The sequence below is a fragment of the Oncorhynchus keta genome, chromosome 6, assembly GCF_023373465.1.
Source record: "Oncorhynchus keta strain PuntledgeMale-10-30-2019 chromosome 6, Oket_V2, whole genome shotgun sequence".
Taxonomy (NCBI): domain Eukaryota; kingdom Metazoa; phylum Chordata; class Actinopteri; order Salmoniformes; family Salmonidae; genus Oncorhynchus; species Oncorhynchus keta.
The window spans coordinates 15,734,949-15,748,047 of record NC_068426.1 but is presented as its reverse complement, the minus strand read 5'-3'; the positions used below and the strand labels follow the sequence as shown (position 1 = coordinate 15,748,047).

Here is a 13,099-nt window from a genome sequence, read left to right as displayed (position 1 = left end):
TTTTTTTTTTTTACGATTTATTGAAAATATATAGTGAAGAAAAATATAAATGCAACATGCAAAAATGTCTAAGATTTTACAGAGTTACAGTTCATATAAGGAAATCAGTCAACTGAAATAAATTCATTAGCCCTAATCTATGTATTTCACATGACTGGGAATACTGTTGGTCACAGACACCTTTGGTCATGTAGTGTATGTGGACATCTGCTCGTCTAACATCTCATTCCAAAATCATGGGCATTAATATGGAGTTGGTCCCCCCTTTAACAGCCTCCACTCTTCTGGGAAGGCTTTCCACTAGATGTTGGAACATTGCTGCTGGGACTTGCTTCCATTCAGCCACAAGAGCATTAGTGAGGTCTGGCACTGATGTTGGGCGATTAGGCCTGGCTCGCAGTCGGTGTTCCAATTTATCCCAAAGGTGTTCGATGGGGTTAAGGTCAGTGCTCTGTGCAGGCCAGTCAGGTTCTTCCAAACCAATCTCGACAAACCATTTCTGTATGGATCTCACTTTGTGCACGGGAGCATTGTCATGCTGAAACAGGAAAGTGACTTCACCAAACTGTTGCCACAAGAACCATGAAAAACAGCCCCAGACCATTATTCCTCCTCCACCAAACTTTACAGTTGGCACTATGAATTGGGGCAGGTAATGTTCTCCTTAGTTGATTAGGCTGTTGATTGGGGCTTGTGGAATGTTCCTCCCACTCCTATTCAATGCCTAGTTAAATAAATAAGAAAAATGGCTGCACAAAGTTGCTGGATATTGGTGGCAACTGGAACACGCTGTCATACATGTCGATCCAGAGCATCTGGTGAGTATTCAGGCCAAGGAAGAACTGGGATATTTTCAGCTTCCAGGAATTGTGTACAGATCCTTGTGACATGGGGCCGTGCATTATCATGCTGACACATGAGGTGATGGTTGCGGATGAATGACACAACAATGGGCCTCAGGATTCCATCACGGTATCTCTGCATTCAGATTGCCATCGATAAAATACAAATGTGTTCGTTGTCAATGTCTGCCAATACCATAACCCCACCACCACCATGGAGCACTCTGTTAACAACGTTGACATCAGCAAACCGCTCGCCCACGCGACTCCATGCACGTGGTCTGTGAGGCCAGTTGGCCGTACTGACAAATTCTCTAAAATGACTTTGGAGGCGGATTCTGGTAGAGAAATGTAAATTAAATTATCTGGCGACGGCTCTGTTGGACAATCCTGCAGTTAGAATGCCAATTGCACCGTGCCTAAAAACATGAGACATCTGTGGCATTGTGTTGTGTGACAAAACTGCACATTTTAAAGTGGCCTTTTATTGTCCCCAGCAGAAGGTGCACCTGTATAATGATCATGCTGTTTAATCAGCTTTTTGATATGCCACACATTCAGATTGGAAACATAGGATCAACACTTTACATGTTGCATTTCTATTTTTGTTCAGTGTATTATCTTTGGTAATCCATTAGACGTTCTGTTTTTTCCAGGATGGAAGGAAGTACGTTGCTCTATAGCCACAGGCGGGGATGAGCAAATGTTTAACCTGTCTTAAGAGGAGAGGAAACCCTGTCAGGTAACAATGTCCGGGGTTAATGTTTCACTTCATGAAAGAAACCTCAAAAGAATGCTAGTACATTTCACTTATCTTGACAATCATAAATGAGCTTTTATACTTTGAATTACATGCATTTGTAAATAATTTTATTTGCAATTAATTTGGCCGTAATCTGAACTCAACAATGCACCTCATTATTTAATTGAAAATCGTCACTCAAAATAAAAAATACACACGCTAGCACTGATACAAACAGGAAAAAACTGTTAACCAAACTTCAGACAAAAAAAAATATTGGGGAGAAAACAATAACAGTGATCTACTACTGAACACACCAGTGGAAGCTGGTGAGGGGAGGACGGCTCAATAATGACTGGAACGTAGCTAATGGAATGGCATCAAACACTTCCATGTGTGTTGTAGTGTATTTGATACGATTCCGTTCCAACCATTACCACTTACCACTAACCCATCCTCCCCAGTTAAGGTGCCACCAACCTCCTGTGTTACACTTCATGATCCATCTGCTTACTCTTCATCGGAATCCTGTAGCAGAGCCTTCTGGGAGCTGGATGTCTTTCTCATCCCGATCTCTATGTCACCTCCCTTCCCTGCACATCTTTGTACACAGCTGTTAGGACCAGAGAAGAAGAAGCCATAGGTGGAGGTTGGCTCATACTGGCAGTGAATTTACCCAAGCTATATTAATGTAATGACTTAGTTTATTTCATTCAAGTTAAACTGACATTTACATTTTTGTAATTTAGCATTCATCTTAAGATAGCTAGGTGGGATAACCACATCTCAGTCATAGTAAACACATTTTTCCTTAATAACGTAACTGTCAGCAAATCAGTGCTAGTAGGGATAAACTTACTGACCTATTTGGAGACGGTATAAAAGCATATGGGTGAAACGTGGATAAAGGAAGATGCTCACCACCAGCCCATCCAGTAGTTGATGCCAACGATCAGCAGGGCCACAGCTAGATGCCAGCAGAAGCACATGGTGACGAACATGGTGTTATCGTGTGCCTGCAGATCCCACTGTACTCCGTTTAATGGGTACAGCACGAATCCAATCTGAAAGAACAAACACATATTTGCTCAGTTTTTCTCTGTGAGAGTGTGATTCATGAGATCGACTCGTTTGAAAATGAAAGTGTTTTTTTTGGTGGTGGTTTGCTACTGTATTACCTGAAAGAACCAGGAGCCTTGCAGGATGGTTAGGCTGACCCTGAGCAGCTCCAGTACGATGTTATCTCGCATGAACACCTCCAACAGGGTGCTGGCCGCCACACCAAACACTGCCACAAACAGCAGGGAGTGGATGTGGGTATCCAGAGGAGGGCGCATGTGCACATGGAAGTAAAACAGAAACCCTGGAGGGGAATGGAACATCCTGGAATATTAACACAACATGACGATAACATCTAGTCAGTGCCTACAGTTCAAAGAGCAGGGAAATATTATTTGTAATAACTATAACAATTATCCTGATGGTAAGAATACCTGCAAATTAAGTCTGCTAATGACTAGAGATGTACAATCAACCTTTTTGACACTGTACCTTCAATGAAAAAAGCCAGAGAGAGAGCAAGACGGTCAAGACCAAGTGGGACTGGAAGCGGTGACATACTGAGGACTTTAACAATTCCCCAGATGCCGAAGAAGAAGTACATTGTGCTGTGCTGCCAGTTCATCAGCTTCACCCAGGACTTAGTCTCTCTGAGGTACAGGTGGCCATGGGGCCCATCTGGCACAAACTGCTCTGCCATGATGCCTACAGAATGGCAGAACAACATCCCGGTCAAAAGTGGTTGAGAGATTCCATAGTGTAAAATCCTGAAAGAGAGAGTGGTACAAATAAGTTCACCAAGGAAGACACTCACCCACAAAGGCTAAGAAAATAACGAGTGACCCCTCGATTAAGTCGATTCTGTTAAAGAACAGGGGCAGTTTTTGTCTTCCTTTAGGCTGACGCCTCCTCCAGCAGTGTCGGAGAGGGTACATCACTGACCAACACAGGCCTAACAGCAGAAAGCAGCTGCCGGGAAGGGCATGTCCCTTGAAGTTGGCCATCCTCCTGTCAAAACTGAAAAATGAGAAATATGAATGATACATTAAATGAGAAACAAATCATAAACAACAACAAAGACAAAGACTTAAATGACTTAAATGTTTTGTGATAATAGAAAGTACCACAGAGAGTAATTGTTTGAGCAACTTTACAATTTTCACAACTTTAATAAAATATCCAAAAAAGGTGCGTATGAGCTAAACGATGCAGATGGAAATGATTTTGTACTAGGCTTATTCAGTCATCCAGAATGAAAGTATATATATATTTTTTTTATCTTGAGGTCAATTTAGAACACGCATTGAGTCCTGGCAATGACTCCCATGTATCCGGAAGATAGATGTCCTAAATGTCCCAAAGGCATTTGTCTAGCAAATTAAAATGCAAATCCATTTGTGCAGTCCAAAAGAGAGCTAGATGGTTAGAGAGAACCTAGAGGTGCATCGTAAAGAGAGAGAGACCAAGGCAAGAAAATGTGTAGTTTCCAGTCATGTCAGATAATTGACCCAAAAAAAGCACTTGTGTGATCATAGCAAATTTGACCTTTAATACAAATGCTGTACTGAGTTGAATATGCATGTGCTGTTTATAATAGGTCAATGTTTCTATGTTGTCTGTACTGTGGAAAAAAACAAGAGTTGGTTGTGCGGGTGATGTCCTTTAAGTCATGCTGGTGGGATGTCACATACTTATTAGGCATCACAGTAGGCTGGAGTTCCATCCTTTTTATTTTTTGGTTGTTGGTTTAATGTATTGTATACTTTTGGTTGGTTACTGTTTATTTTAGTTTCGACAGAGGGTGTGTGTGTGTGTGTGTGTGTGTGTGTGTGTGTGTGTGTGTGTGTGTGTGTGTGTGTGTGTGTGTGTGTGTGTGTGTGTGTGTGTGTGTGTGATCTAAAAAAGAGGAGTGGTAAGCTATCTGTCAGACAAGTTTTTCTCGACTGTTCGCCTTGCATTCGCTTTCAACATTGCATAAAATATTGCCTTATTTTCTGTTCTCATCACAATTAGAAATAATAATTGTTGATTTTGAGTTTAATTTGAGTATTTCTCCTCTTCTATCTGGTCCTATAAATGAAACCGTCAGACTTGTTGACATATGGGCTGTTACCGGATTAACACCAGAGACGGGACTTTATACCCTTACTCATCAATCATGAAAGAACACTGTTTTTCTCCACTATTAATAAACTGTATACAAAACAACCATAACAATCCAGAGAAAGTTTAAAATGTGCATACCTTGTTTGTTGTTACAGAGCAGTTGGATGACTGCTCCCTCTCAAATCAGTGAATCCTGTTAGTTGTGATGAATTGCAATAACAGTAGCCTACCTGTCCGCACACCTGCTCGTCTACCTGTATTGAAAGCATCATGTGACACTGCTCTTGCTTGCTCTGCATGACTTGACTGCGACCAATGAGCACAGCCCCCAGGGTTCTAATTACAAATGGAAACACATGGTATGCTTATTTTAATGATCTATTTATGAAATTAATGTATTTTTTGTTGATCATTGTAGTGCATCAATAGAATTATGTGAGACACCTGCAGTGTTTATGCCTACTTCAATAGGCTAATACCGGTTCCATATGCAAACAGTTTGATCTAGTAGTATACAGTGCCTCCAGAAAGTAGTCACACCCCTTGATCCCCCCCCACATTATGTTGCGTTACAGCCTGATTTTTAAATGGTTTAAATTGAGATTTTTTTGGTCACTGGCCTACACACAATACCCCCTACCCCATTTTCAAAAATTGCACCAATTAATTATGAAAAGCTGAAATGTCTTAAGTCAAGTATTCGACCCCTTTGTTATGGCAAGCATAAATAAGTTAAGGAGTAAACATTTGCTCAACAAGTCACAAAATAAGTAGCATAGACTCGCTCTGAGTGCAATACTAGCAAATAATTTATAACTAACCCAAGATAGTTCAAACGGGTGCTTCAGCTTTACAGCCCCTGTGACATGTCTGGGTTATCCCTTCTGTCTTTGATAATAGTGTTTAATGTGATCTTTGATTGACTACCTAATCTTTGTTCCCCATACATACAATTATCTGTAAGGTCCCTCAGTCGAGCAATGAATTTCAAACACAGATTCAACCACAAAGACCAGGAAGGTTTTCCAGTGCCTCGCAAAGAAGTGCAGCTACAGTATTGGTAGATGGGTTAGAAAAAAAGAAGCAGACATTAAATATCCCTTTGAGCATGGTGAAGTTATTAATCACACTTTGGACGGTGTATCAATACACCCAGTCACTACAAAGATACAGGCGTCCTTCCTAACTCAGTTGCCGGAGAGGAAGGAAACTGCTCAGGGATTTCACCAATGATGACTTTAAACAGTTACAGAGATGAATGGCTGTGACAAGAGAACTGAGGATGGATCAACAACATTGTAGTTACTCCACAATACTAACCTAATTGACAGTGAAAAGAAGGAAGCCTGTACAGAATAAAAAATTGTCCAAAACATGCATACTGTTTTCAACCAGATCTGGAACCCTACAAATCAGCCGGGCTAGACAATCTGGACCCTCTCTTTAAAAAAAATATCTGCCGAAATTGTTGCAACCCCTATTACTAGCCTGTTCAACCTCTCTTTCGTATCGTCTGAGATTCCCAAAGATTGGAAAGCTGCCGCGGTCATCCCCCTCTTCAAAGGGGGTGACACTCTAGACGCAAACTGCTACAGACCTATATCTGTCCTACCCTGTCTTTCTAAGGTCTTCGAAAGTCAAGTTAACAAACAGATTACTGACCATTTCGAATCCCACCGTACCTTCTCTGCTATGCAATCTGGTTTCAGAGCTGGTCATGGGTGCACCTCAGCCACGCTCAAGGTCCTTAACGATATCATAACCGCGATCGATAAGAGACATTACTGTGCAGCTGTATTCATCGACCTAGCCAAGGCTTTCGACTCTGTCAATCACAAAATTTTTATTGGCACTCGACAGCCTTGGTTTCTCAAATGATTGACTCGCCTGGTTTACCAACTACTTCTCTGATAGAGTTTGGTGTGTCACAGGGTTCAATTCTCGGGCTGACTCTCTTTTCTGTATACATCAATGATGTTGCTCTTGCTGCTGGAGATTCTCTGATCCACCTCTACGCAGACGACACCATTCTGTATACTTCTAGCCTCTCCTTGGACACTGTGTTAACTAAACCTCCAGACGAGCTTCAATGCCATACAACTCTCCTTCGTGGCCTCCAACTGCTCTTAAACGCAAATAAAACTAAATGCATGCTATTCAATCGATCACTGCCCGCACCTGCCCGCCCGTCCAGCATCACTACTCTGGACCGCTCTGACTTAGAATACGTGAACAACTACAAATACCTGGGTGTCTGGTTAGACTGTAAACTCTCCTTCCAGACTCACATTAAGCATCTCCAATCAAAAATTAAATCTAGAATCGGCTTCCTTCCTAACAAAGCATCCTTCACTCATGCTACCAAACATACCCTCGTAAAACTGACCATCCTACCGATCCTCGACTTTTGTGAAGTCATCTATAAAATAGCCTCCAACACTCTACTCAACAAACTGGATGTATTCTATCACAGTGCCATCCGTTTTGTCACCAAAGCCCCATACACTACCCACCATTGCGACCTGTACGCTCTCGTTGGTTGGCCCTCGCTTCATACTCGTCGCCAAATCCACTGGCTACAGGTTATCTACAAGTACATTTACATTTACATACAAGTCTCTGCTAGGTAAAGCCCCGCCTTATCTGAGCACACTGGTCACCCGAGCAGTACCCACTCGTAGCACGCGCTCCAGCAGATGTATCTCACTGGTCATCCCCAAAGCCAATTCTTCCATTGGTCGTCTTTCCTTCCAGTTCTCTGCTGCCCATGACTGGAACGAATTGCAAAAATCTCTGAAGCTGGAGACTCACATCTCCCTCACTAGCTTTAAACACCAGCTGTCAGAGCAGCTTACAGATCACTGCACCTGTACATAGCCCATCTGTAAACAGCCCATCTATCGACCCACCTCATCCCCATACTGGTATTTATTTATTTTGCTCCTTTGCACCCCAGTATCTCTACCTGCACATTCATCTTCTGCCGATCTACCATTCCAGTGTTTAATTGCTATATTGTAATTACTTCGCCACCATAGCCTATTTATTTCCTTAACTTAACTCATTTGCACTCACTGTATATAGACTTTTTGTTTTATTTTGTTCTACTGTATTATTGACTGTATGTTTGTTTATTCCATGTGTAACTCTGTGTTGTTGTATGTGTCGAATTGCTACACTTTATCTTGGCCAGGTTGCAGTTGCAAATGAGAACTTGTTCGCAACTAGCCTACCTGGTTAAATAAAGGTTAAATAAAAAAATTTAAAAAAATAATTCAGGCTGTAACAACAAAGTGGAATAAGTCAAGGGGTATGAATACTTTCTGAAGGCAGGTAGCTGTTTTGTTGTCAATTTCAAAATAACCGAAATTTGACTTTTCTATACCAGGGCTGTTCAAATCCAGTCCTGAAGGGCTGAAACACTTCTGTTTTTTGTTTCTACCTGGTAGTTAATTGCACTCAACTGGTATCCCAGGTCTGAATTAGTCCCTGATTTGAAGGAGAGGATGAAAACCAGAAGTGGCATCACTCTCCATGACCGGAGTTGAACAGCCCTGTTCAACACTGTTGTGTAACCTCTGAAAAGGGTCATAGAACTCTCAGATGTCAGGCATTTTACAGTAGAATATTGCTGTTTTTAGGAGGACTTAGGCGCAATTTCAGTTAATGTCTTACTTTCAGGGAGGTGTTTGCTGGAAGGGAGAGGCCAGTGTAAATGCCAGACTCAAATGAAATTTGCTCCCATCATCAATAATGTTTATTTCAGTCAATCAGATCAATCCAGATAAATATTTAAAGCATTTACTATACAGGTTTTTAAATACAAAATCATCACCCTGACTAGGCATAACAAAACCAACATTTTCAAGTGTTCTTCACTGTTACTATCAGATTTATTCCTTAGAACTGGCAATTAATTCTTGCTAATAATGACACAAAACTTGGGGTTATAAGTGTGGGGATCAGAGTATTGCACAGAAGAATTTCTTCTCCCGAAAGGGGTTCTCAGAGGATGGCACTGGTGTCACCAGCGGGTCCTCCTTGGCATGAGCCTCACAGAAGGCCATTAGATCAGCTGCTGCTTTGGACACCTGCACATATAAAACATGGTTAACAAAGACAAAGATAAAATATTGGAGAGAGGGGAAAGAGACAATGTGCTCTATTTACAATGTAGTTACTGATAATCAACAGTTTATTCGGTAACATGAAGAGATATAATGTACTACTGGTACTCCAGCGCGTACGCCCTGTAACCATTCGCTGCTCACCATCATTCTTTCAATGTTGACCTCCAGTTTCAGCTGTTCCACTGTCTTGCGAGCATCTGCAATCTTAGCCATGTTATTGGACATCCTGCTTCCTCTCGCTGTACCTCAGCCTGGTCCAACTGTTTGTAGATCATGCATTATGTTAATGCAAAATCACACTTTTCTTAAAATCCGTTAAAATCCATTTTCCATCATACATACATGCTAAAGAGATAGTGTGTAATGGTTTCATGTGCTTGTTATTGCTTCTGCTGCCTGGGTCTCAGCTGGAAGTGTTACAGTGAGGGCCTCAGAGGGAGAGGTGCAGGGAGGGGCATGCATAGGCAGCAGCATTACCCAAGGGGCACCTCACTTGTTTCTCTGTATATGTATATGTATCTGTAAATGACATTTGCTTAACACTTATTATCCTTTAATGAGGATCGTACTGTATTTGTGATGATTAAAAGTAGCATTCATTCTCTTACACATTGCATGTGAATAAAGAAAATAACAACCACCTCTCTCATCCCTCCATTTACAATGCCCAATTTTGTTGCTGGTAATCATGTCGCGGTTTGTCTCTTGATGACCGTTGCCCACTATGCCCATTCAGAGGGCAGTGAAACATCCAAACTTAACTGCAGTTTATTTTCTCAGTATTTTCTTTCATCGACAACTGAATGAACTGATGATGAAAACTAGTTTTGTTTTTGACATGAACATTTACATAACATGACCTGCACTTTAATGGACTGTACTACAATAATTATGTAAAACTTTATAATTATTTGCCTATATCAGAACTCAGCCAAATGTATGTTTTATTTACCAAAACACAATGTCACTGTCACTATGGTCTACAACACAGAAACATCAACACAATTTAATTCAAAGAGTCTAATTAGCCACTTACCAAAAAAACAAGACAGACGGGTTGGTAGGTCCAGGGTTCTACAGTTGAGGTGTGATAGTTGAACAAGGCACACTCCACCCACTTAGAGTTCCAAATGGAGAGAGATTAGGGGTAAGATGGGGAGGAGTGCTTGAATAGGTTGCCTCCTCTTATAATTAGCTGTCTTTCTAGCCCCATGTTGGGCTCAATGCAACAGTAGTAGCAGGCGACATGGGGTGTGACCTTCCTTTCTTTATCATTTGCTTGTCATCAATTAGACTAGCATTTGATCTGTTTGCCTTAGACAACTAGATCGTTCTTTGGAAAGGAGATTGTAATTTTGTTGTAAAGGTTGTACTTTTTTTCTCGTAATAATTTTTCTTGCAAATTTGGGTAATGCTTATTGGAGATAATTATTTAAGCCAGTGATCTGCGTGTAACCAAGAGCCTTAGGCAGGACTGGTGACATGAGAGATACGCCCAGTGGTTGTTTTCCCACATACTCCCACAACAAATATGTACCTGCAAGATTACGCAAGACTCTACACATTTTATCTGTTGGGATTGAGGGGAGAGAATATCATCGTTATCTTAAAATACTCTTGATGGAGTGTAATACGGAATGTTTAATACCATATAGCTAGCCTATTATCATAATTCATTGTGCGGCTAGGGATCCTGACAGTCTGATATAGCATGTGAAGTGAAATCTCTCAAGGTGCAGTTACAGTAAGCTCCCAGTAACTCATAGTACTGCCTGGATTGTCAGTATCTCCAGCAGGGCTTGCAGGGTTGCCAGACAACAGCAGGGGGCACAGTGGCTGCCTCATAGTTGAATGCCAAGCGTCTCATTAGCAGGTGTTTTCCTGCATTAATTGGTCGTCTCACTGCAAGTAGTGGGCTCCAACCAGCCCAACCAGCTAGCCCTTCTACACTAACCCTTTCTCTGCTGCTGGGGCAGAGAGGTGGATAGTTTGCCCACAGAAATGTGTTCTGTTAAATGGTGATTTTTTAAATTGAATTCATGTTCTTTTACGAAACTTTTACTCTAGAGTCTAGACCAGGAGTACTGAACTCTGACCCTACGAGGTCCAGAGCCTTCTGGACTTCTGTTCTACCTGATAATTAATTGCACACACCTGGTGTTCCAAGTCTAAATCAGTCCCTGATTAGAGGGGAACTGGCTTCGAGATCCAGATTTAAGTTTGAGGGGGCTAGACCATGGTGTAATGATATATCATACCATGTATGGAAGTTGCCACAGAGGGCCAAGCAGCTGGTGAGTCATTGAGATGTTTAGAGGTTAAATAACAGCAGTTTATGTACACTTGTTGATGATATTATTGTTCTGGGCTAGGCCTTTGTGCAGCCCACTGGAGTTGGATGTGACCTGGAGGCACCAACCTCTGTTGAAGACCATTTTCCAGCCCAAGCACTACATGCACTTTTTTTGCTATATAAATTAATTATATTATTATGTTTTATTATTATATATTGTGCTAAAATGTATACTTCACCCTGAACTGAATGAATTCTGCAGACGATAATGACGGCCCATTGTCAGACACTAACTTGTTCAGATTACACCTGAGACTATTCTGGTGCATTTTAAACTTGTTTTCTTTGCTGACTGGCCATTTCCCTTAACATTTAGTCAATGAATACATTCAAAACACATTTTTAAAAGGGATACTTTGTTTTAAGGCCTGTTATTATGAACTGACCTGGACAAAACATTTTCCCTGAAATAAATTCACATAGGCCCAAAGATGATTTGCAGAAATACATTTATTCTCCAGACACAGGATATCATTATCATGCACTCAACGTAGTCTCTGTTTTGATTGGCAGACTCCTGTTGGCAGACTCTCCTGCTGACAGACTCTCTTCTTGCATGATCTCTAAACTCGTCCTCAGGCTAATTGCGCATAACAATTCTGAGGAATGGGTTGAAGTGTCTGGTGAACGTGATGATGTTGGCCTCTAGCACACACAGTAGTATCCAGAGATGTCGTTTTCCCAATCGCCGAAAAAACCTTGCATCGTTTCTTTGAGGCGATATTTGATTCCAGCACCGAATTTAGATTTGCTTCCTCTCTTCTTGGTGTATTTCCAAACAGTAAGGCTGCAAAATCTTGATACCACCAAGGAAGAGATACGGTTGTTCCAGCGCCATGGGATGATAGGGACGTCCTCACCTGGGTAAGCATCAAGGTACTCTCCCCCACAACTCTGCTCGTAATAATAGTGACTGTCCTCGAACATACGTGCGCAAAGATTCACGCCATCTGCGTCTTTCAACGCATTGGCTTCTGGGCATTGGGCATTGAGGACTTCAAAGCACAAAGTGCTCAGAAGCAGAGCGATCATCACCTTCATGGTTGCTTCGTTGGTGTCTGGACAGAAGGGGTGCAGGTGTCTCCTTAAATAGCTTTAATAACCTCTGACCATGTGGATGTTTTGTCATGTGTGAAAATTTGTGTGTATAGGCAGGTGTCCTGAAGGTTTCTCTTTTTGAACCAGATTAGAACCAGTTCAGAAACCAACATGATACATATTGACCTAGCTATATTACTTACAAATAGGCTATATCTTTTAGCCAAATAATGTGTAATACTTAATAACTTTCATGAACAATCCATTTTGCGGTTTTATAAATGTTTATAAATGCTTTATAAATTTTAACAAATAATGAAATAATGATTTATTAATGGTGTATAAAATGCTTATTCATGAAAGGTTATAAAGTGTTACCAAATCAAATAATAAGAGGCATCAATCTCAGTCTGGTCAAATCAGATATTTGTTTATTACCAGAAACACATCTAACTGATCTTGAACATGAAACATTAGAAATAAAGTGGATTGGCCAGAAGTGTTATTTTTCCTTTAACTCCAAGAGCAGAGGGGTCGCCATCCTCATCAACATAGAAACACCATTTCATTTAAACTAATATATTTTAGGGTGCTTCATTTTAATTCATGGTATAATCAACAATCAATCATACACCATGCTGAATTCATATGGTCCCAAAACTGACTATCCTCAATTTGTCCATTTAATCTTAAAACATTTACAAGATTTTACCAACTCCAGAATTCTAGTTGGAGGAGACATTAACGCTGTTATTGACCCACTAGCTGAAGTCCCATGGCAGTGCGCACATGCATTCAACAAGCGCTCCAGGAACCATTAAAAGCTACA

At 41.1% G+C, this 13,099-nt stretch overlaps 3 protein-coding genes across 5 annotated transcripts; all 3 read right to left on the bottom strand.

Moving 5' to 3' along the window:
• Positions 1–29: 29 nt before the first annotated feature.
• Positions 30–5,029, bottom strand: LOC118374873 (transmembrane protein 45B-like). 3 transcript variants are annotated; one of them, XM_035761351.2, is made up of 7 exons: positions 4,888–5,029; positions 3,458–3,660; positions 3,136–3,348; positions 2,763–2,947; positions 2,506–2,648; positions 2,099–2,197; positions 30–1,558 (listed from the first exon to the last, which is right to left on the bottom strand). In XM_035761351.2, the coding sequence occupies exons 2-7, from the start codon at positions 3,645–3,647 to the stop codon at positions 1,477–1,479; spliced, it is 912 nt and encodes a 303-aa protein (XP_035617244.1). In that variant the 5' UTR covers positions 3,648–3,660; positions 4,888–5,029; the 3' UTR covers positions 30–1,476. The 3 variants fall into 3 exon arrangements, with proteins under 3 accessions (XP_035617244.1, XP_035617246.1, XP_035617245.1); XM_035761353.2 differs by having other exon boundaries at positions 32–1,558; positions 2,065–2,197; XM_035761352.1 differs by lacking the exon at positions 30–1,558 and having other exon boundaries at positions 1,696–2,197.
• A 3,449-nt stretch (positions 5,030–8,478) lies between these two features.
• On the bottom strand, positions 8,479–10,086 carry LOC118374879 (guanine nucleotide-binding protein G(I)/G(S)/G(O) subunit gamma-8-like). The gene is made up of 3 exons (XM_035761361.2): positions 9,916–10,086; positions 9,021–9,139; positions 8,479–8,840 (listed from the first exon to the last, which is right to left on the bottom strand). Exons 2-3 carry the CDS (start codon positions 9,102–9,104, stop codon positions 8,712–8,714), a joined length of 213 nt encoding a protein of 70 aa, XP_035617254.1. The 5' UTR covers positions 9,105–9,139; positions 9,916–10,086; the 3' UTR covers positions 8,479–8,711.
• Positions 10,087–11,664: 1,578 nt separating this feature from the next.
• Positions 11,665–12,315, bottom strand: LOC118374874 (syncollin-like). The gene has a single exon (XM_035761355.2). The coding sequence runs from the start codon at positions 12,271–12,273 to the stop codon at positions 11,878–11,880; it is 396 nt and encodes a 131-aa protein (XP_035617248.1). The 5' UTR covers positions 12,274–12,315; the 3' UTR covers positions 11,665–11,877.
• Positions 12,316–13,099: the final 784 nt, after the last annotated feature.

Excerpts from the sequence above, each read along its gene's own strand:
- LOC118374873 (XM_035761351.2), bottom strand. The coding sequence starts at position 3,647 with ATGGCCAACTTCAAGGGACATGCCCTTCCCGGCAGCTGCTTTCTGCTG. Across the intron at positions 2,948-3,135 it reads TCTGGCTTTTTTCATTGAAG|GGTTTCTGTTTTACTTCCAT; the intron begins GTACAGTGTCAA and ends ATTCCCCTCCAG. Across the intron at positions 2,198-2,505 it reads AACTACTGGATGGGCTGGTG|CTGTGTACAAAGATGTGCAG; the intron begins GTGAGCATCTTC and ends TGGTCCTAACAG.
- LOC118374879 (XM_035761361.2), bottom strand. The coding sequence starts at position 9,104 with ATGTCCAATAACATGGCTAAGATTGCAGATGCTCGCAAGACAGTGGAA. Across the intron at positions 8,841-9,020 it reads TCAACATTGAAAGAATGATG|GTGTCCAAAGCAGCAGCTGA; the intron begins GTGAGCAGCGAA and ends TTATATGTGCAG.
- LOC118374874 (XM_035761355.2), bottom strand. The coding sequence starts at position 12,273 with ATGAAGGTGATGATCGCTCTGCTTCTGAGCACTTTGTGCTTTGAAGTC.